This window comes from Pipistrellus hanaki, assembly GCF_964339955.1.
Source record: "Pipistrellus hanaki genome assembly, chromosome: 3".
Taxonomy (NCBI): Eukaryota; Metazoa; Chordata; class Mammalia; order Chiroptera; family Vespertilionidae; genus Pipistrellus; species Pipistrellus hanaki.
The window spans coordinates 124,599,203-124,620,297 of record NC_140505.1 but is presented as its reverse complement, the minus strand read 5'-3'; the positions used below and the strand labels follow the sequence as shown (position 1 = coordinate 124,620,297).

At 35.4% G+C, this 21,095-nt stretch overlaps 1 protein-coding gene across 5 annotated transcripts in view; it reads right to left on the bottom strand.

Moving 5' to 3' along the window:
* Positions 1 to 21,095, bottom strand: part of NAP1L1 (nucleosome assembly protein 1 like 1) — a 458,483-nt gene that overhangs the window by 432,489 nt on the left and 4,899 nt on the right. For 2 of the 5 annotated variants that reach the window (XM_084876315.1, XM_084876313.1), the window contains exons 2-7: positions 14,922 to 14,959; positions 10,123 to 10,208; positions 8,569 to 8,671; positions 2,036 to 2,177; positions 1,505 to 1,585; positions 695 to 823 (exon numbers count right to left, since the gene is read on the bottom strand). In XM_084876315.1, the coding sequence (XP_084732441.1) occupies positions 695 to 823; positions 1,505 to 1,585; positions 2,036 to 2,177; positions 8,569 to 8,671; positions 10,123 to 10,208; positions 14,922 to 14,938 (558 nt within the window). In that variant the 5' untranslated portion in view covers positions 14,939 to 14,959. The remainder of the gene's footprint in view (positions 1 to 694; positions 824 to 1,504; positions 1,586 to 2,035; positions 2,178 to 8,568; positions 8,672 to 10,122; positions 10,209 to 14,921; positions 14,960 to 21,095) is intronic. The other 3 variants (XM_084876316.1, XM_084876317.1, XM_084876314.1) reach the window with 2 other exon arrangements.

The following is a 21,095-nucleotide window of genomic DNA, read 5'->3' as shown; positions in this document are numbered from 1 at the left end:
AGTACTACAGTGCAGATGGCAGTGGCTCAAGAAATGCTTCTGATTATAAGACCATGTTACCCAGAGAAAGTGACAACTATAAAAGAGTTAAAGATAGACCAGCTGGTGTGCCTCAGTAGTTCAGTATCAACCTATGAACCAAGAGGTTAAAGTTCAACTCTCGGTCAGGGTTGCAGACTCTACCCCTAGTGTGTGGCATACAGGAAGCAGCCAATCAATGATTCTGTCTCATCACTGATGTTTTTATTGGTTTTCCCCTCTCCTTTCTCTCTAAAAATCAATAAAAATATGTATTTTTACAGCATTCTTATAAAATATAAATGTACTTTAGAATAGTTGTTTCAGACTGAAAAGGTCTTTTGGGTAAGACTATTGACATGGTTAAGTCTCTCACATTCCACCACCTACACACTAAGCATTAGAGACAGAAGGCACAAAGCTAGTATGAGAAAGCACAAGACAATAATGACCAATTATTAAAGGGACTATTTCATTATCTGTTTTTTAAAATGAATCATAATTTATTTGGTTACATTAAAAAAAGCTGCAATTTCCCTTCTATAGACAACAGCTGTTTCAAGAGAAAGCAACCATTCTACAAATATCAACTACAGAGAGACTGGTCATCAAACATTTATATTTCAAAGGTTTACATTCTCTGAGGTAACCTGATTATTTTTATGAGTAATATTACCTGAACCATATCACTGAGCAAGTCAACGTTCTTAAAAACAGTCAACCAAAATTCAGGAATTCCTTTGGGGTCTTGTTTTTCTTCATCCTTTTTCTCATCTTCAATTTTGACCTTTTCTTTCATCTCCTCCTTGATAAATAACAGCATACATTACTGAAAACCTAAATTAAACTTTTTTTTTTTTTTACGTTTTAACTGCATTTATTTATTTTTAATATATTTTATTGATTTTTTTTTGCCCCTAAATTAAACCTCTTGATAAAAATCTTATACATCCCCTTAAACATAGTGGCCTATGTATAGAAACTAACAAACCCTCAATCACTGATTATAACTTTCAGCCCAAACAGTTATAGTCTAATTGTGCAAACACTGCTGTTACCTTACTTTATAAATATTGCTACAACTATACTGCTCCCAAAGAAAACCACTAGGATTATGAGGTATATAAAAAGTTTTAGGAAAATAATTTTTAAAGCCATGAAAAACAATTACTTTTAAGCATAGTAAATAGGAAAAGCAAAAGAAATATAAAATTTGTCCATTGTTTTATTCCTTGATGTTCTTATAAAAATATTATATTCTCTTAAGCAAACAATATTAAAATAGCAATTCTGGAGAAACAGGGTCATTTAACAGAGCAGTGGATTTGTTTCTCAGCTCTGCCATTATTAGTTGTGGGCAAGTCACTTAAAAGCCTTCATTTCTTCACTTGAAAAAAAGGGAACAATCCTTTGTATATCATGAAGTTCGAAGGAAATGCTTTTATTCCCAAAGTATAAAACACCCCAAATTAAAGTTGGTACCAACCGAAATGTCATCTTCCTCATCTGGTTTCCATTCACATTCTTCTTCCGTAGGCTCATAAATTGCATTAATGATTTCAAATCGCTAAAATGATTGAAGGAAAAAAAGCTTAAATGATATCCAAGCTAAAAATTAGCTGTTTCTCATTAGGAACCCATAGATTTTAATTAATGCATACCATAACTTGAATTGCTATTATTGATAGTTTTCCCAAATAGATTTAATAACCATTTTTGCTGAGAGGTCTAAAAAAGTTTATTTATGGCCCTGGCAGATGTGGCTCAGTTGGTTGGGCATCGTCCTGTGCACTGCCAGTTCGACTCCCTGTCAAAGCACATGCCCAAGTTATGGGCTCGAACCCAAGGTAGGGCATGTGCAGGAGGCAGCCAACTGATGTTTCGCTCTTACATTGATCTTTCTCTTTCTTCCTTCCTCTCTAAAAATCAATAAGAAATCTTAAAAAAAAATTGCTTCTGGAGCTTTATTACCTTCTCAAATTTTACATATGTAAAACAAAGTAATAGAAAGCATTACCTTATCAAATAAAGGTTGATAGAGAACAGCATACTTTCTTTCAAGATCATGAACTTCCTCATAGAACTTGGCTTCTATCTGTGCACATTTAACTTGAAGGTTTTTGAGAGCATTCACTCGTCTTTTAACTACCTTAGGCAAGCTGAAAGGTCAGAAAGCATCAATTACATAGTATACCAGGAAGACACAAGTTACACTTCTTTTATCATGTTGAAATTGAAGCATAATAGGTTTCCTATTTGAAGCAAAGATATACTAACTCCAAATAATTAAACTTTAAGAGGTATAAATGCATAGGCCTCTGTACTATCAAAGTGCAAAAGTAGATATTTAGCCAAGTACATTAAACTGACGAGGAAATGTAAATCAGATTATCAACCCAGACCTTTCATTGTACCCAAGTTCCACTTTGTTCTTATGCATTGGCATCTCAGCTGTAAAATACAGCCTATTTTCTAAAGTTAAAAAGTCTGACCCCAGCCAGTTTTGCTCAGTGGATAGAGCATTAGTCTGCAGACTGAAGTGTCCCAGGTTCAATTCTGGTCAAGGGCATGTACCTTGGTTGTAGGCTCCTCTCTGGCCCAGGCCCTGGTTGGGGCTTGTAGAGGAGGCAACCAATAGATGTGTTCCTGTCACATTGATTTTTCTATCTTTCCCCCTCTCTAAAATAATCAATGGAAAAATATCCTCCGGTGAGGAAAAATAAATAAATAAATAAATAAATAAATAAATAAATAAAAAATAAAAAACAACCACCGTGGAACGACATTGCTAAGTCATAACCCGAACTTTCTTAAAACAAACAAAACAAAACAAAAACAATATCTCATCTGTACAAGTTAGTATTAGGAGAAAGGAAGGGAGCATATGTATATTGGTAAACAGGACAGTACCCTACACCATTATTTTCTATTGTAGTCTCTATTTAACTTGGAATTTGAAATTATATTAAATAAGACTATAATATTTTATGACGAGGGGACTTTTAAAAAACAAAACAAAACTAACAGCTTTATTGAGATGTAACTCATGTATTTATATAACTTACTAAGGAAGATTTTTAAGTTTACACACACCTACTCTGTGAGCCCCTCAAAGAATGCCTACATGTATGAGCTCCTCTACCTCTGAAAATATGCTAACATTCAAAATTTACCTAACTTCAGTAAATCTGTGAAACAGACCTATAATCCAGATTATAATTTCCTGCCATAGACAGATTGCTGTAAATAAAGTATTTTACTAAATCACTTTAGTTAAGATAATCAAGTAAAGCCCTGGCCGGTTTGGCTCAGTTGATAGGGTGTCAGTCTGCTGACTGAAGAGTCCCAGGTTCAATTCCAGTCAGGGCCTGGGTTGTGGGCTCAATTTCCAGTAGGGGGCGTGCAGGAGGCAACTGATCGATGATTCTCTTTCATCATTGATATTTCTATCTCTCTTTCCCTCTCCTTTCCTCTCTGAAATCAATAAAAATACATTTTAAAAATATATAACCAAGCAAAAAAATAAATACCAAAACATTATCAACTTTATTTCTCACAAACAAGAAGCTTAATGTTCTGTCATTGGGTTGCTGACCTCTACTCCCACTCCGATGTGTACATATACCATACATGCACACATACACAAGCAACTTCTAAGATTGGAGACTGTGGTTAACTGGTATAGGGGTTGAGCTACCACCTGGGAAAACATCCTAGGATGACCAGAGTAGGTAGCTGTTAAGTGCTGCGCTTGCCTTTCAACTCATTGCAGACCCCCTCACCCTTCAGAGCCCAGTGCCAGTGTTTTCAGAATAACATGGATTTGATGAAAACTGGACTGACTCAAAACCCACAAGCACTGACTCAACCCCCTTCAATCCAGATACAATGGATTACAACCAGTAGACTGCCTCCTCCCAAAGCAGCCAAAAAACTGCCCATAATTGTCAGCAAACTTTAAATCCAAGTAACTGAAACTCTCCTTAGGTTCATTCCACCCCCTTCTTAAACTCTACAGAATTGTCACAAATCAGTCTGATATTCATTACTCTCTTAATACTTGTCATAATCCCTAAGCTCTAAGGCCAAAATAGCTAGACACTTGAGTACAGAATGAATGAAATACTGATTACCTGAAGTATTAGACTAAGAATTTCAACAGAATAAATATACTCAGAGAAAAGGGAAGTTAGTAGCAGTATGAGACAAGACCAAGAAATCTGAAGTAAGTTAGGATTATTATGAAAAATGCAGTAACTAAAATGACCAACAAATAGGATAAACAAGACAGGTTCAACTGAAGAAAGTCTGAGGTTGAAAAGCTCACCAGATAAAAGAGAAAGAAAAGCTATGAGATAAGAATGACGTTAACAATAGCTAAAAAACAAAGGGTGGTGAATATCTAAAAGAGAGAACTTCTCAAAGTTAAAAAGCAATATGAAAATCTTTACCCTAACCCAGACATGTTAATGAGATTTATGAATATCAAAAACAAAAAAAATTCTAAGACTTCAATGAAGAAAGCAAATAACCTACAAAAAAAAATCAAACTAAGACTTCAAAAGAAAATACTGTACATATACAAGAATAAAGTGAAATTTTCTAATAATTGAGAATTTTGAAAAATAATTTGTAAGTTTAAAAAAAAAAAATCCAGGAAAGGCTGTAGATAAGGTAAGGGTGTTCAAATACGTTGGGAAATTTTACTTTTGCTTTAAAAGAAAGAAACAGAGGACTAGAAGTTATTTATAAACAATATAGATATTGGTAAATTTAAAATCAACAGGGGTAAATTAAATTAGGTATTGGGTTATAAACCACTCTCCTATAAGAACACCAAAAATAAATGCATTTAACTTTGAAATCAGAAGTCACCTTGTTCTGTTCAATGGAAAACAGAAGAAAAACCAAACAATAAATTTAAAAATAAGGAAAATATGATAGCAATTCAGTCCAAAATATTACCACTTTTAAGAAACGTAGAGTTGAAATTATTAATAAAGCAGCAAACATTCACATTAGAGTAAGATACAAAGATGGAAAAAGACATGCCAGGTAAATATAACCCAAAAGAAAACTATCTTAATCTCAAAACAATTTACGACACAATCCACAACTGATGGATTTACAGTGAGAACAGATAAAAATTTTTAACACATCCTTCCCAGACACTATTAGATCAAGCAGACAATAATGAGAAGTAAGAACCCAAACAACAAAATGAATAAGTTTGGGCTGTTAATTTAAGTATATAGATCTTCATATTTAATACTCACAGAACATTTACAAAAACAGATTAAGGTCAAAGATACAAATTAATCTCTTTTAAAAAATTTAAATGAACTAAGATTTCAATTAAAAATTATAAACAGAAATTGGAAAATTAGAAATAAAGAAATAATAACATTAAAGCCAATTAACAAATATACATACGGAAATAAAAAATCAAAAGCTGGTTCAAAAAAAAAACAAAACAAGATTGAAGCAACTGGCAAAACTGATAAAGATGCAACATACGAAGGGAAAATAATCACAGATTTTAAAAAATAGCATGAATTACTGGTATATACTAATCAATTTTAAACTTGGTAAATAAAATGCATCCATTATTTAGAAGAATATAAGCTTTGAAACTGACATAAGAGAACTTGAAGAGACCGATTAAAAAAATAAGAATAATTCCCCAGAATCCCAAAGATGCAAGTAAATTTTTAGAAGTGTTCTACCAACGGTTCAAGAAACAGTTAATTTCTATCTTATACAAGTCATTTCAGGAAACAGGAAAAAAAAGTAAAAGCAGTCATGTTCATTTCAATAGGCAGTCCAAATCTTGACTCTAACACCAGGGGATAGAATTACCACCCTTGAAAGTTTTTTTATTGTACATCCATACATGCATATATTCATTTCACGAATGAATAGGATCCTGAATAAATGTATTAATTACCCAACTCAATGATGTAACAATACATCATGATTAAGGTTATTCCAAGAATGTTAGTTTGATATCCAAACTATGTATTTCAAAACTATATACTTAAAATGTATTTAATGATTCAAAGAAAAAGTCAGAAGACCATCTAAACTAATATTTAAAAAAAGGTCATGAAAATCATAGACACAAAATTTAATGGAGATTTTATATCCATTCCTGGTTAAGGTTAGAAATAAGACAAAGATGCCCATTTTAACACTGATGCTCACCATAATATTGGCCAATGTTATAAAGAAAGAAAAACAAACATGTGGTTTAGTGTAGCGTGGAAGATTACAGCTAAAACTGCCAGTATTTGCACATAAGATCTTTTACCCATGGGAGAAAATATAGAATAAATTACTATAGCAAGTGTACCAAGATTTCCAATATAAAATCAACTTTTAAAAAAAACATAAAAAAACAAGAGCCCTCCTTCTCTGCATCAAGAACAGCCAGCCATAAAATACATTAAAAATTTAAGATACTATTCACAATAGCAGCACAACTAAGGTATATAGGAATTAACCAAGAACGGACTATATAGAAAAGCTATAATAAAAGACAGAGTTTGATTTGAACAAATACAAGGATATGGATAAAACAATTTAATATGAAAAATTATATAAGTCCCTACCATGCTAATAATATATTTAATTATTCAATGCAATAGCTTTAAAAAATTTAGTTTGGGCCTGGCTGGTTTGACTCAGTGAATAGAACATTAGCCCACAGACTGAAGGATCCTGGGTTCAATTTTGGTCAAAGACATGTACCTCGGTTGCAGGCTAGATCCCTGGCCATGTAGGCGCAAGTGGAAGGCAGCCAATCAATGTGTCCTTCTCATATCGATATTTCTCTGTCTCTCTTTCTTCCACTCCTTCCACTTTCTAAAAATCAATGGAGCGCTGGTCGGTTTGGCTCAGTGGCTAGAGTGTCAGTCTGTGGACTCAAGGGCCCCAGGTTTGATTCCAGTCAAGGGCATGTATCTTGGTTGCAGGCACATACCCAATGGGGAGTGTGCAGAAGGTAACTGATCAATGTTTCTAACTCTCTATCCCTCTCCCTCTCTGTAAAAAATCAATTAAATATACTTTAAAAGTCAATGGAAAAGTATCCTTAGGTGAGGATTAACAAAGCAAAACAAAATTTTAGTTGTTTGGTTTTTTTTTTTAAAGAACCCTGATAAACTTACTTTCATTCATGTATGTATGATAAAGGTCTATAGATGGTTAGGTCAAACTACGAAGGAAGTGGGAGTGGAGAGCTTGTGTGTGGGGAGGGGTGGCAGAAGAAAGCAACTCATCCTGAGGTACTAAAACATACTATAAAGCCATGGTAATTAAGAGTGACAATGACAAAGCAAGAGGGAAAAAAAGATCAATGAAACAGCAGAGTCCTACTCAAAGACAAACACAGGTGTTTATAAAAAGGTGATATGCAATAAATGTGCTAGCACACTAAAAAAGAAAAAAATGAATGCCTATTCACATTAAATACAAAGATGTACCCTAGAGGAATTGAAGACCTAATACTAAAACTAGTCAATTGGAAATAGAGAAGGAACTAGGAGAGACTTAACTTCGAAAGAACAAATCATAGGTAAAAATTGAATAAACGTAAAAAGTAATAATTTTGTTCAATAGAGGGTGCTATGTGTAAAATAAGTAAAAATGACTAATAAGGGACTAATACCTAGAATACATAAGAAACCCCGCAAAACAAGAAAAAGATAGTAAGCCCAAATAGGAAAAAGGGCAAAGGACACAAATGAGCAACCTAAAAGTCTCACAATCATGATGAAAAAAGCTCATCAGAAATCAGGAAATCCAAATAAAATAAGCCTGTATCTCTTCAGTTGGTGAAAGTAAAAAACTAAAAGTTGAATGATGTCAACTGTTGGAAAGGACACCTTCATTGTACTGGATACAGCCATCCTAGAAAGCAAGCTGGAAGTACTTAAGGCTTGGAAAGCCCAGACTAGCAATTCCACTGATAAGACAAATCTTAAAAATATTCTTACATAGTTCCTTAAGAGGAAATGTACAATGACCATTACAATGGACTTTGTGTTGATGGAGCTTGGAGGCAATCTAGTTATCCATCAAAGAAAACGCATGTAATCAAAAACATGGTGGACAAACACCAAGGAGATCTAGGAAACATTTAGAGGCTAGAAACTACTAGAGATACATATAGATAACAACATGGATGGATCTTAAAATCATAAAGCCATATAAAAATTGCAAGCAGAATAGAATATTTGAGCTATTACTAATGATTTATATTGCCAACAAATTAAATAAGAAATCTGTTATTTCTTCTAATACTGTGCATTTCTAATGAAACCTCTAAATAAATCTCAGAAATGATTAAGATCAGTATACTTCCTGTGGAAATGAAATTAAACTTTAAAAAGACCAACTCTTAATCAGTGGTACTTAGCAAAACCTAGATATTAAAAAACATGAGCTTTCCACTATTATGTACATAAGTCCCAGATGGCCTTAAAAATAGATACACCTGCAATGTTGATTACAGAAAGAGAAGAAAGAACTATGAAAAAGAACTTGTACCTTTCAATGTATCCTGTTGGTGTTTCTACCAGACCATCAAGTCTTTCTTGGAGGGCTGCAAGAATCTGAGGATTTTGCATCATCTGAACAGTCAGCTGACGCGCTTAAAAAAAAGGGGGAGGGGGGCATCGAAAGAAGGATTTTATGAAAACGTATTATGCTATTTTCATAGGACAATCCAATCATGAGGTTTCCTGACTAGCTGGTATGAGTAGAGATGAGCAGCAAGCTAAAGAAAATTCATTCTAGGAAAACCTAATGTTCGGATTCCTAAAGATTTCTAGTCATGCCATGTCTCAAGACCATTTATACAACTTCTATTACAGTATTCCTTCTCTTACTACTACTATCTGTGTTTCAGCCATCTTGCATTTTGAGATGCTCAAAGCTTCATCCAGATGCCTACCTATGACTCGACAATTCTTCGAAGGCAGACAACACATTATCAGAAAACTGCAAATATAGTGACAGTTTGGAGCCTGGGAAAAAGTACAATGAATAACCTAAATTGTTTATTTGATGTTTGTTTATATAATGTGCCTATGTATGTCTCAATAGGTAAAGTTAACAGTTGAGATAAGTCAAAGGTTGTAACTAAATCTTGGTTATCAGCATGTCTTGAAATTATACTTAATCCAAATGTAAGCTAGATACATGCAAAAATTATTTTGCTATCTTCTTCAACAGACATTACCCAAAATTTCCATTTAATTTTTCCAATTGTGTTTTCAAATGACTGCTAATATTAATTTGATTATTAGATGTACAGTTGTGATAAGCCATGTCTTTGGAATATCAATACTGGCCACTAAGGACACATGATCTGTTATCTTTTAAGAAAATGTTGGATAATGAAAGCTAAAACTAAATTCACTAGTCTTAACAATTAACCTCATTCTGGCTTAAAAATGAAAAGTTGACTCATCTGTTCCCTTAATATTCTTGGTTCCTATCTATAGGACAAAACCTAAAGTAATTCCACACCACCACCACTAATTTTAATGTCTCTTTTTTGGTTGAACTAAAAAGGACACACACACATACTATATATATATATATATGTTAATATATATATTGTCTACTTATTAAATACGAAACATTTTCAAGTAAATCTAAACTAGTGGTATTTATTTAGAAGCACCACCAAAAACAACTTCCACCATCTCTAACATTTCTAAATTCAGACAAAACTCATGGTTAGCTAAGCTGTTTGACCCAACTATGCCATGTCACTCAGCAGTAGAGGGTGCAAACATAGTACTTCTGAGGAGTCACTATACTCACACCTTCCTCCTTTACTATCATTTCATCCCCATCATCCTCTTGTCCTCCTTTCTTTCTTCCCTCCCCCAACATCAAACACACACATACAAACTGTTACTGAACTGAGGTACAGGCTGGTGGATAAGGATAAAAAAGAGGACGGTATTTATTACTACCCTCTAGAACAGCGGTCGCCAACCGGTGGTCTGTGAGGTCCGAAAGGTTGGTGACCGCTGCTCTAGAAGACATGTGCCAGTAATCACTAAAGCCTGAAAAAATTTAAAATAATACCTTTGATTTTTGTTTCTTCACCAGTTTCTTCTTCTTCTACTTCTTCAACATCATCCAAATCTTGATCAAGTTCAGACTGTTCTTTGCTACAATATCACAGTATCACACCAAGGTTCAAATGTACCAAATTACCGAAAATATAAAATATGTAGAAATACTTCAATTCATTTCCTAGGTTAATATGCCTCTTTAAAAAATATGAAATAGAAAATCCAAAAGCTAATTCTGTCTTCTTTCTAACTTCATATGTAAACAAGTACAAATATTTTTAAATTTCATTTAAAAGCACGTAGTCAAATATAAAGTTTATACTTCAAGCTTTAAAAATATGGTTTAATAGTGTCAGGAAGTATGTTTACTACCCAACATCTATTGATTTTTCTTAGTAACAGCACCCTAATATTATGAGATGGCAATTTACAAAGCTAGAAAAAAAAAAATCTACATTTCCCAGACTACCTTTTAGTTAGCTTGTGGCTACATGACTAGATTTTAGCAGTAAGAGAAATATAGTAATACAGAACTTTGAGAAACCTCCCTTTATAGGATGGCAAATAGCTAAGAGGCTAGGCTCTCTCTCTCTTTCTGACCTTGCTTCCTCCCTAGAATATGGATGTGATGACTACAGCCTGGACCATAAGGCAACTTAGAGAAAGGAAGTCACTAGCTAAGGATGAAGGAGTTTGGAAAAAACAGAAGAACTCTGGATCCCTGATGGCTATGGAACAACTACTGTATATCAGCCTGTGGACTTTCATCCTTGAGACTACTTTATGCTTAGAGCAAAGCCAGGAGGATGGCAGCATTGGAAGAGAAGGTAAAAAAATAGATAACAATCTTCCCATTTCATCTTTAAAATCTAGTTTCTGAAGATTGAGATTATAATCAGCATTAAAAAGGTAAATAATATCTAAGTCAATATATAGAGATTTTACTATTTGACTCAGTTTAGAAAAGCATTTAAAAATGTTTCATATATGGACAAATACTATCTAATTTTCATATGGGGACAAGTACAGAAAAAGTCAACTGTATTCTGCTAGCAAAATTTACATTCCCATAAACTAAGGGGGAAAAATAAAATCAGCCTTCTCATCAAAAACAAATAATCATTTCTGGAGTATCTCTGATGTAGCATAAACTTGCTCTTCCTTCACTGTCATTTCATTCAACCACTTACTAAACATCTAAATCTTAAAGCTTTAAAACAGGGGTCTGCAAACTGTGTGACATGGCCAAATCCATCCCACTCCTATTTTTGTAAGTAAAGTTTTATTGGAATACAGCCAGTTAGTTCATTTATGTATTGTCTATGGCTGCTTTCACACTGTACAGCAGAGCTGAGTAGTTACAAAAGATCATATGGCCCAAAATGCCTATAAATATTTAAGATCAGGTCCTTTACAGAGAAAGTTTGCTACTTTTGCTTTACATAACAAGAATCCCCTTTTCCCTTTTCTCTCCAAAGGCTCACAGGCATCCAAAATTAAATAATGAAAGAGGTAATGAACTTTTCTTTTTTCCCTCAAAATTTAAAAAATGAAAGTGCCTGAAGGGTGTGGCTCAGTTGTTGAGCATTGACCTATGAATTAGGTCACAGTTCGATTCCAGGTCAGGGCACATGCCCAGGCTATAGGTTCAATTCCCAGTAGTGGGCGTGCAGGAGGCAACTGGTCAATGATTCTTGCTCATCACTGATGTTTCTCTCTCTCTTTCCGTCTCCCTTCCTCTCTGAAATCAATAAAAATGTGTATTAAAAAACAAACAGTTAAGATGGCAAATTACACATACGCATCTGATATCAATCCTTCTAGGATCTCCACTAAAATTATGATAAAGGGTTTTTATTTATTTTATTTATTTTTTTATAGTATATTTTATTGATTTTACACAGAGAGGAATTGAGAGGGACAGAGAGTTAGAAACGTCGATGAGAGAGAAACATCGACCAGCTGCCTCCTGCACACCCCGCACTGGGGACGTGCCTGCAACCAAGGTACATGCCCTTGACCGGAATCGAACCCGGGACCCTTCAGTCCGCAGACCGACGCTCTATCCACTGAGCCAAACCCGTCCCGGCGATAAAGGGTTTTTAAACAGACACACTCTGAAGAATAGACAAGGAGACTCAGGAGCAGCAACTTCACTGAGGACTGAAATCTAAGCAGTGGGAAAGCTGAGAACCAGCTCAAACACAGAATCTTAAAAAGAACACTTAATCTGAATAAAATAGGGAGGACAGAGCAAAACTTGATAAGCAGTTAAACTTCAGCAGATGACAGTTTCTTCACTGGAAAGGGTTAAACTGAGAAGCTGGACGGAAGGATCACAGACAGTTACTAATATCAAAGATATGACAATATGCACACTAGAATACTGAATACGAAGAAACCCCTCCCTAGCAGTCACCTCCCAACTTGGCTCTCAGAACACCTACCCTTCACTGAGGTGTATCTGACCAGCCCAGGAAAAAAAAGCCAAAAAATATTCTGTCACTGGGGATTCTCATAACAAATGCCCACACTAATGACCTTACATTAAAATCCCAAATGAATAAGCATCCCCCCCAACACTCAAATGTTCTAGTCAACTTTTTAAAACATTCTTCAACTGCCTGACCCACCCCACCCCAATCTTAATGATTAACTTCTTTTTTGAGGAAAGCCTCTTACATTGAAACCAAAACAGAGGAAGGATAAAATTTTTGAGCAAAAAAGACTACACAGGGAAAGGAAGCATCCAGAGAAAATCCATAAAACAAGAATAAAACAAGAATAAGATGCTATAAAAATAGGAACAGAGAGCAAAGGAGCTCATGAAAACTAAAAAATAGAAATTTAGAAACTCAATAAAAGAGTTGAAAGATAAAATTTCTTTAGCTTTCCTTATAAAGAGCAATGAGACAAAGATGGAAAATAGTACAAAAGGTAATCAGAAGAAATTAGTTCAACACACAATATAACAGGAGATCCAGAAAGAGAAAAAAGAATAAAAATAAGAATATTCCCTGGTACTGAAGGTCCACCAGTGAATGCACAACACAAGCGATTAAAAAAAAAAAAAAAAAGTTCCAATAATATAAAATTTCTGAATTCTGAAACCAGAGTAGCTTCCAGAATAAAGATACATTGTGTGGTGTGTTTTTTTAAGTGCCACATACAAATGATCAAGATACGACTTTGAATACCAAAACAGCAAGACTGGAAGCCAGGTGACAATGGAGCAGCAATGCCTTCAAAATTCTTAAGAAAAACAATTTCTAAGTTAGAATTCTACAAACTATCATGCACAAGAGCAGAAATGTCATTTTCATTCATGCCATTTAAAATAATTTTACTTCCCTTGTACTTTTCCAAGATACTAAACTAAAGAACCAACAAAAAAAAAAACAGGGGATATCACAAACAGCAAAACTGAGAGGAGAAACTGAGGAAACCTCAGTAAGATAGAAATAAATGCACAATTTCTTAGCTAATGCTAAGAAATCCAGATTGGAGGAATGTGACTGAGGCAACAATACTTTGAAAGCCATGATCACAAAAAATGCCTCCTGCCACTCTCCTTTTTATTCTGAAGATAGCATGCATGGGAAAATCAGTCAGATTCTTACATATAATGTGTTACTCTTGTGCTAAAATTTTCCTGCTTTTCCATCTCCTTGCTCTGTTGTCTGAAACAGCTGTAATCATATCACGCCACCCCTACCCCCAAGTAATCTGTTTTAACCAGTCCTCTAAGTTGGCAGGCTACTGTAAAATTACAAGCAGCATATCCCATTTTTCCTGACCATATTTCTGCAAGATACCCACCCACACTATATTATTGTATTAACCCAGTTTGCAGGATGCATGAACTTACCCAATGACTTATTCAAAATAAGCCCTTGAAAAGTTGAAAAAGCCTCAGTAAAGTTAAATCCAGACTATGACCCAGGTAGCCTTTTATTTTCCTACTAGAGGTCCAATGCATGAAGATATGTGCAATGGGCTTTCCTTCCACTGGCTGCTGGCACTGCTTTCGCTCTGGCCCGGAGCAGCCTTTCCACCTTCCCATGCTGCCCAGAGGCCTGGAGTGGCTGGGGTGGTGCTGAACATCCCCAGCCACTCAGCGCCCGTGTATGCAAATCAACCCGCCATGTTTGTTAGGTTAATTTGCATACTCACTCCTGATTGGCTGATGGGCATCACAAAGGTACAGTCAATTAGCATGTTACTATTTTATTAGGTAGGTCTTGGAGCTTTCAACTAATAGTGGTAATAATGCCTAAGTGTGTGACCACTATTCAGATTTTCAGAATTAAACATTAAGAATTTATAGGTGATGAATCTCTAAAGAAAAATAACCAAGAAACAAATTAGACAAAAGCCAAAATAGCAAGTGAGAAGGGACACACATTCTAACAGTAGTAATGTCCTATTTTTAAAAGCTGTACAGTGTCCCATTATTCTTTAAATTCTACATAGACATTTTGTAACATTATCTTGTATGTATGATACATTACAATGTTTGGTATAAAAATTTTTGGGAAATGCTTATAAGGTAAAGTGGGCTCTGCAAGTATTTATGATACATTATTGTGCTCAGCACTTTCCTAAGAATAAACATTGATAAATTGTTTACTATATTTATGACAATGAATATATATATACTACCTTTTGTCTTGGATACATGGTATGCAACTTTTATAAAGAGTAGGCACTAAACATTAGTCATTCCCATACATTTCCTACTACACAGCTAGTACTGCTAACTACATCACAGTACAAATATCTGAAAAAGAAAGGAACTATGTCACTTACTTTTCAATGTCTGCCATGTTGTTAAGAACTCCAAATGTCTATGGAGAGAAACAACAATGTTAAAAAAAAAAAAAAAAAAGCATACACTTTATTTAAAGCCAAAACCCTTTAAATCAATACCATGTTGAAAAATATCCCAAAGGAAATGTATACTCCCATTAAAAAAGCATCAGGTAAGCCCTAGCAGGTTTGGCTCAGTGGATAGAGCACTGGCCTGTGGACTGAAGGGTCCCCAGTTAGATTCTGGTCAAGGGCACATGCCCAGGTTGCAGGCTTGATCCAAAGTAGGGGGCATGAAGGAGGCAGCCAATCTCATCATTGATGTTTCTATCTCTTCCTCTCCCTTCCTCTGAAATCAATAAAAAATATATTTTTAGAAAAATCATGGAACAGAAACTTTCATGTAGCCCAAGTAACTTTTCCAAGGATACAACTTAAAATAAGCAAGTTACTAGTAGGTATTTAGAATCTATCATGTAAGGACTTTTACAATGGTACCGTTGCTAAAAAGTCTAATGTATGTTAGAATCACAGAAAAGAAACACTACAAAGAATCTTTATTCAAGTATGACAACCAGGAATGGTCAATTTTTGCATAAACTTTTAGGCTACTTAGTATCTCACAGAACAAAATTCCCTTCATTTTGAACAGCATTCATTTTTATCAAATTCAAATTCATGTTTAAAAGCCAAAATTTGCCACCTACTTACTATACTCATGATCTCCCCAAAATCTTTTTTTTTTTAAGCTTAAAAATCCTTATATAAAACATCAGCCTTTTAAATTATGTAATGACTAGAGGCTGGATGCACAAAATTCAGCCCCTGCCTGCCATGGCTTCAGACAGACTGGGTCTAATATTAGGCTTTTATTATTATAGATTAGAGGCCCGATGCATGCAAGTGGCTTGGCCCTTGCAGTCCTGGCCAGCCCTCACAGCCTCAGCTTCTTCTGGAAGGTCGTCCAGATGGTAGTTCTGCAGTTCTGTCTAATTAGCATAGCTATTAACTGGTATATAGGATAGTTTAAAGGTTTGGGTCCCAACCAATGTCAACTAAAACTTCCTGTCTCTTCAAATGTACTTTTTGTCATATTACTGATAACCACCACACCCATTCGCCTAACCTAGATATGCTTGCTGGAACATTATCAACAATGCTCTTGGTTAACGGATCAAAGCACAGACTAAGTTCCCTAAGTTCTATCTCATTTAAGATTAGTATTAACTTGAGCCCTAGCCTGTTTGGCTCAGTAGATAGAGCTTCGGCTTACTGACCAAAGGGGCCCGGGTTTGATTCCAGTCTAGAGCATGTTCCTCGGTTGCAGGCTTCTCCCCAGCCTGGGCCCTGGTCAGGGTTCATGCAGGAGGAAACCAATCAATGTGTTTCTCTCAGTCTTTCCCACTCTCTCTAAAAATCAATGGTAAAATATCTTCAGGTGAAGATTAACCAAAAACAAATTTAAAAACCCTGCTTCTAGAAAACTAAAACTTAAGATAAAGTGTGTTATAGTCAGGCAGAAAAATGGCTGAATGCCAACTGATAATACAGATTAGTTAAAAAAATTTTTTTAACCAAGCTTAGAACCCCCCCCCCCCAATTAAAATAAAGTTTTTATCTTTAAAAAGTTAAAACCTTAGCCGAAACCGGTTTGGCTCAGTGGATAGAGCATCAGCCTGTGGACTGAAAGGTCCCAGGTTCGATTCCAATCAAGGGCATGTACATTGGTTGCGGGCAATCCGGTGGGGGATGTGCAGGAGGCAGCTGGTCGATGTTTCTCTCATCGACGTTTCTAGCTCTCTATCCCTCTCTCTTCCTCTCTGTTAAAAAAAAAAAAAAAAAAAATCAATAAAATATATTTTAAAAAATCACTTTTAAAAAAAAGTTAAAACCTTAAGTCTTTCATTCACAAAATGATGTAAGATATGATTCCTTATACCAACATGCTTCATACGCTTATTAAAGTGTTAAGAAGAGTTACTGATTTTAGTAGCCAAAACCTAATATTTAGAGTAATATTACACCTACACTGCTAACCCTCAGTGTCCAATTTAAGGTATTACACTTAGAATTCAAACTCTCACAAATTTCTTTTGATTCTTTATTAAAAAGATTCAAGACAGAACAGGATGTCTTCAGAGATGCCTTCACCAATCTGTCCTTTCTGAATAAATTAAATTTCTTGGTTGTACACACTTTTTGGAGGTTTTTTGTTTTGTTTTTGTTAATCCTCATCTGAATATATTTTTCCATTAACTTTTAGGGAGTGGGAGAGGAAGAGAAACATCGATGAAAGAGAAACACATCAATTGGTTGCCTCCTGTATGAGCCCCAACCAGGGTCTGACTAGGGCATTGGCCAGGGAGGAGCCTGCAACCAAGGTACCCTTAATGAAGTTGAACCCAGAACCCTTTGGTCTGCAGGCTGAGTCAAACCAGCTAGGGCCACACTTTGTTTTTTAAAGTAGGCTTAATTTTGAAGTCAGATCACTTGGGTTGATATCAATTTTGTAGCAACTCAGGAAAAAAACTTGCCTTATTTAATCATCTACAGAATTAAATAAAAAGAATTTCCTCTTTGGATATATATTAAGAAGCAAATTCATGTAAAAGACTTAAATAATTAGATGGAATGACAGTTAAAAGATTCCTTTAGTTCTGACAAATATACATACCACTGTAACATAAGATGTTAACATTAGGGGAAACTGGTTAAGGGGTATTTAAGAATTCTCTGAACTACCTCTACAACTCCTCTGTAAATCTAAAATTACAAATAGTTTATTTTTTTTTAAAGAGATTCAGAATCATCAGGTCTGATGGAGGAGACACAAAAATCCATTCTAAACAAGAAACATAGCTTCTGAAATAGGCCATCTTTATTAAAATCAATGAGAATTTTATTAATCCCACATGAAAATGCTTTCTAAGAAAACTAAAGAATTTACATTCCTGGTAGCGAGAAGTTAGATCATGCAATCAATTATACCAATGAAAAACAATATTTGTTGCCCTGGTTGGTTTGGCTCAGTGGATAGAGCACTGGCCTGGGAAATGAAGAGTCCAGGGTTGATTCAAGTTAAGGGCACAAGCCTGAGTTTTGGGCTCAATTCCCAGTAGTTGGTGTGCAGGAGGCAGCCATCAATGATCCTAATTTTTTAAAAATAATTTTATTGATTTTTTTACAGAGAGGACACTCTATCCACTGAGCCAAACCGATGAGGAGTCTCATTATTGATGTTTTCAATCTCTCTCTCCCTCTCCCTTCCTCTCTGATACCAATTAAAAAAAATATTAAAAAAAGAAAAAAGAAAACAATTATTTGTTAAAATCCTTAAAGGCAAAGAAAATACTAATAAGGTAGTAAGGAATTCCTAATCCCCCCAAAAAGGCAAAAGAGGAAGCATAAAGATAAGTAGAAGGAAGTCCCTTTTGGCACGAGGGCAACTGCCGACCACAAATTTAAACTATTGTAGGGTGAAATAAAAAGTTCCGAACCTTTTCAAGTTGAGCAATCTTTATGACAACCCTCCCCAATTAAGCAGTAACCTCAAAATGCTAAATTCTCAGGGATAATAAACCAGTTCTCCTGGATAAAAGCCCAAATTCATTTAATCAGTGTTGCCCTCAAAACCCCAAACTATGAGCTTTAAGTGGTCTGTGACAGCACATCCAAATATAAGCAAAAGGCACCTTCATCCTAGACCTGAAATAATTCATTAAAGTAATTTTTAAGAGCAATAGGGGCAACAGAAAAGAATACAACAGAAACCAGTGTCTAAAGATTTAAATATTGTCAAGAAGGCTACAAATGTATAACTATTAACATAGACAAAAAAAAAAAAAAAAAGTTAACCTGTGTATGAAAATACAATGTCTGCATCTGTGATCTATAAGAAAGTCATCTATTAAAGGTGATATAGCTAATTTGGCAAAGAAATAAACAGAACTTCTAGGGGGAAAAAATTGGTAGATTTAACAGTAGACTAAACACAGCTAGAGAGAGAATTAAGTGAGCTGGAAGCAATCTTCTAAAATATGGCGGAAACTAAAGGATAGAAAACACTATTGTTCAAATGCATTTTGGGATACAATAAAATAACACAAGTTAGATCTGAGATTTAACACAAGTACTAGGAATAGAGGAGAGAATGGGCAGACTATTTAAAGAAATTAAGAGCAAAAATTTTTTTCAGAACTAATGATTGATAGTCCTACAATTCCCATCAGGATAAATAGGACAGCTCTTTAGAGTAATACCAAGACAACAGAATGTGCTGTTGTGCTTAAAATAACAAAGGATTTTAAATAAATGTATTTTTTATTGATTTCAGAGAGGGAGCAGAAGAGATAGAACCATCAATGATAAGAATCATTGATCGACCGCCTCCTCACCACCTACTGGGGATGGAGCCTGCTAACTGGGTATGTGTTCTGACTGGAAATCCAACCAGTAACCTCTTGATTCATGGGTGGAAGCTCAACCAGTGAGTCTCGGATTTTTAGTATATTACACCCAACAAAAACAACCTTTAAGAATGAAGATAAAACAAACTTTTAAGCAAAAATTTCTCCAACACTCTAATAAATTCTATACGGACCTTCAAGCAGAAGGCAAGTGATCCCAAATGGAAGGTCTAAGATATAAGAAATGAGGGGCAAAAAGGATATCCAAATGTTTCTAAATTAGTATTTTAACTAAAGTCCCCCATTAAAAATTGTCAGTGAAATACAATCCTAACAACAACAACAAAAATAATAATAATAAAACTGGTACCACTGTATTAACATTAGAAAATCAACTTTAAGGAAAAGCATCTACACTAACAAAAGAGAAACATGCAAATTGATCATCACTCCACTATGCCCACCAGCAAATCAGGAGGGAATATGCAAATTAAAGGACAAAGATGGCAGCCACCCAGCTGCTCCAGGCTTGGAGTGTCAGGGCAGGACAGGGTGCCTGCTATGAGAGTTGGGGGGGGAAGAGAGAGGAGGCCATGAAGGGATCTACAGGATCTGCACTCTGGCCACAGCGAAGATGAAGACTGCAGTAAAGACAAAGAAGGCAGACTCCGGCTGGAGCAAAGGCCTGGGTCCCAGGTGCCAGAGGAAAACTGGTGCTGGAAGCCAAGGGAAGGAAGGCCTATTGCACGAATTTCTTCGTGCAAGGGGCCTCTATCCTATATAACAAAGAGCAAACAGCAGATCATTGGAAGACCTTCAGCAGATCAAATTAGACCAAACAGCAGATCATTGGAAGACCTTCCAGTCAAAGCCAGGGATGTGAAGGCCTGAGCCCCTTGCATGAATTTCATGCATCAAGACTCTAGTTACTAGAGACAAAAAGGTGAAAGGTTTGCCCTAGCTGGTTTGGCTCAGTGGACAGAACTGAAGGGTTCCAGGTTCAATTTTCATCAAGGGTACATGCCTGGCTTGTGTGCTGGATCCCCAGTAGGGGGAGTGCAGGATACCTCCAATCAATAATTCTCTCTCATCAATGAAGTTTCTTTCTCCCTGCCTCTCTGAAATCAATAAAATATATACACATATTTTAAAAGTGAAAGGTTCAACTCACCATCCAAAATATATAAAATATAGAAGATCTCAATGAAAAGATAAGGTTCAGCTGGGACCGGTTTGGCTCAATGGATAGAGCGACGGCTTGGGGACTGAAGGGTCCCGGGTTCGATTCTGGTCAAGGGCATGTACCTTGGTTGCGGGCACATCCCCAGTAGGGGGTGTGCAAGAGGCAGCTGATCGATGACTCTCTCTCATCAATGTTTCTAACTCTCTATCTCTCTCCCTTCCTCTCTGTACAAAATCAATAAAATATATTAAAAAAAAAAAAAAAAGATAAGGTTCATCAGGACTGAAAGCATACATTAACTTGAGAACTTCAATGCAAAGAAAACCTTTCCGTGGAGAAAAGGAGGGTAGCAAGTGACAGAATCAGGCCATAAACTGAATACTTTGTGACCTTATAATAGATAGATGTTCAGAAATGAACTATCTAGTAACTTATCAATACAATAAACCCAATCCTAAATAAGTTCTCCTTACTTTCAATGAGCAGGAAAGTTAACATATTTATAGGGCCTACTCTATGAATTAAGTAATATTTAATCTTATTTACAGATTAAATAGTAAGCAACTTGCTCAGCAACATACCAGA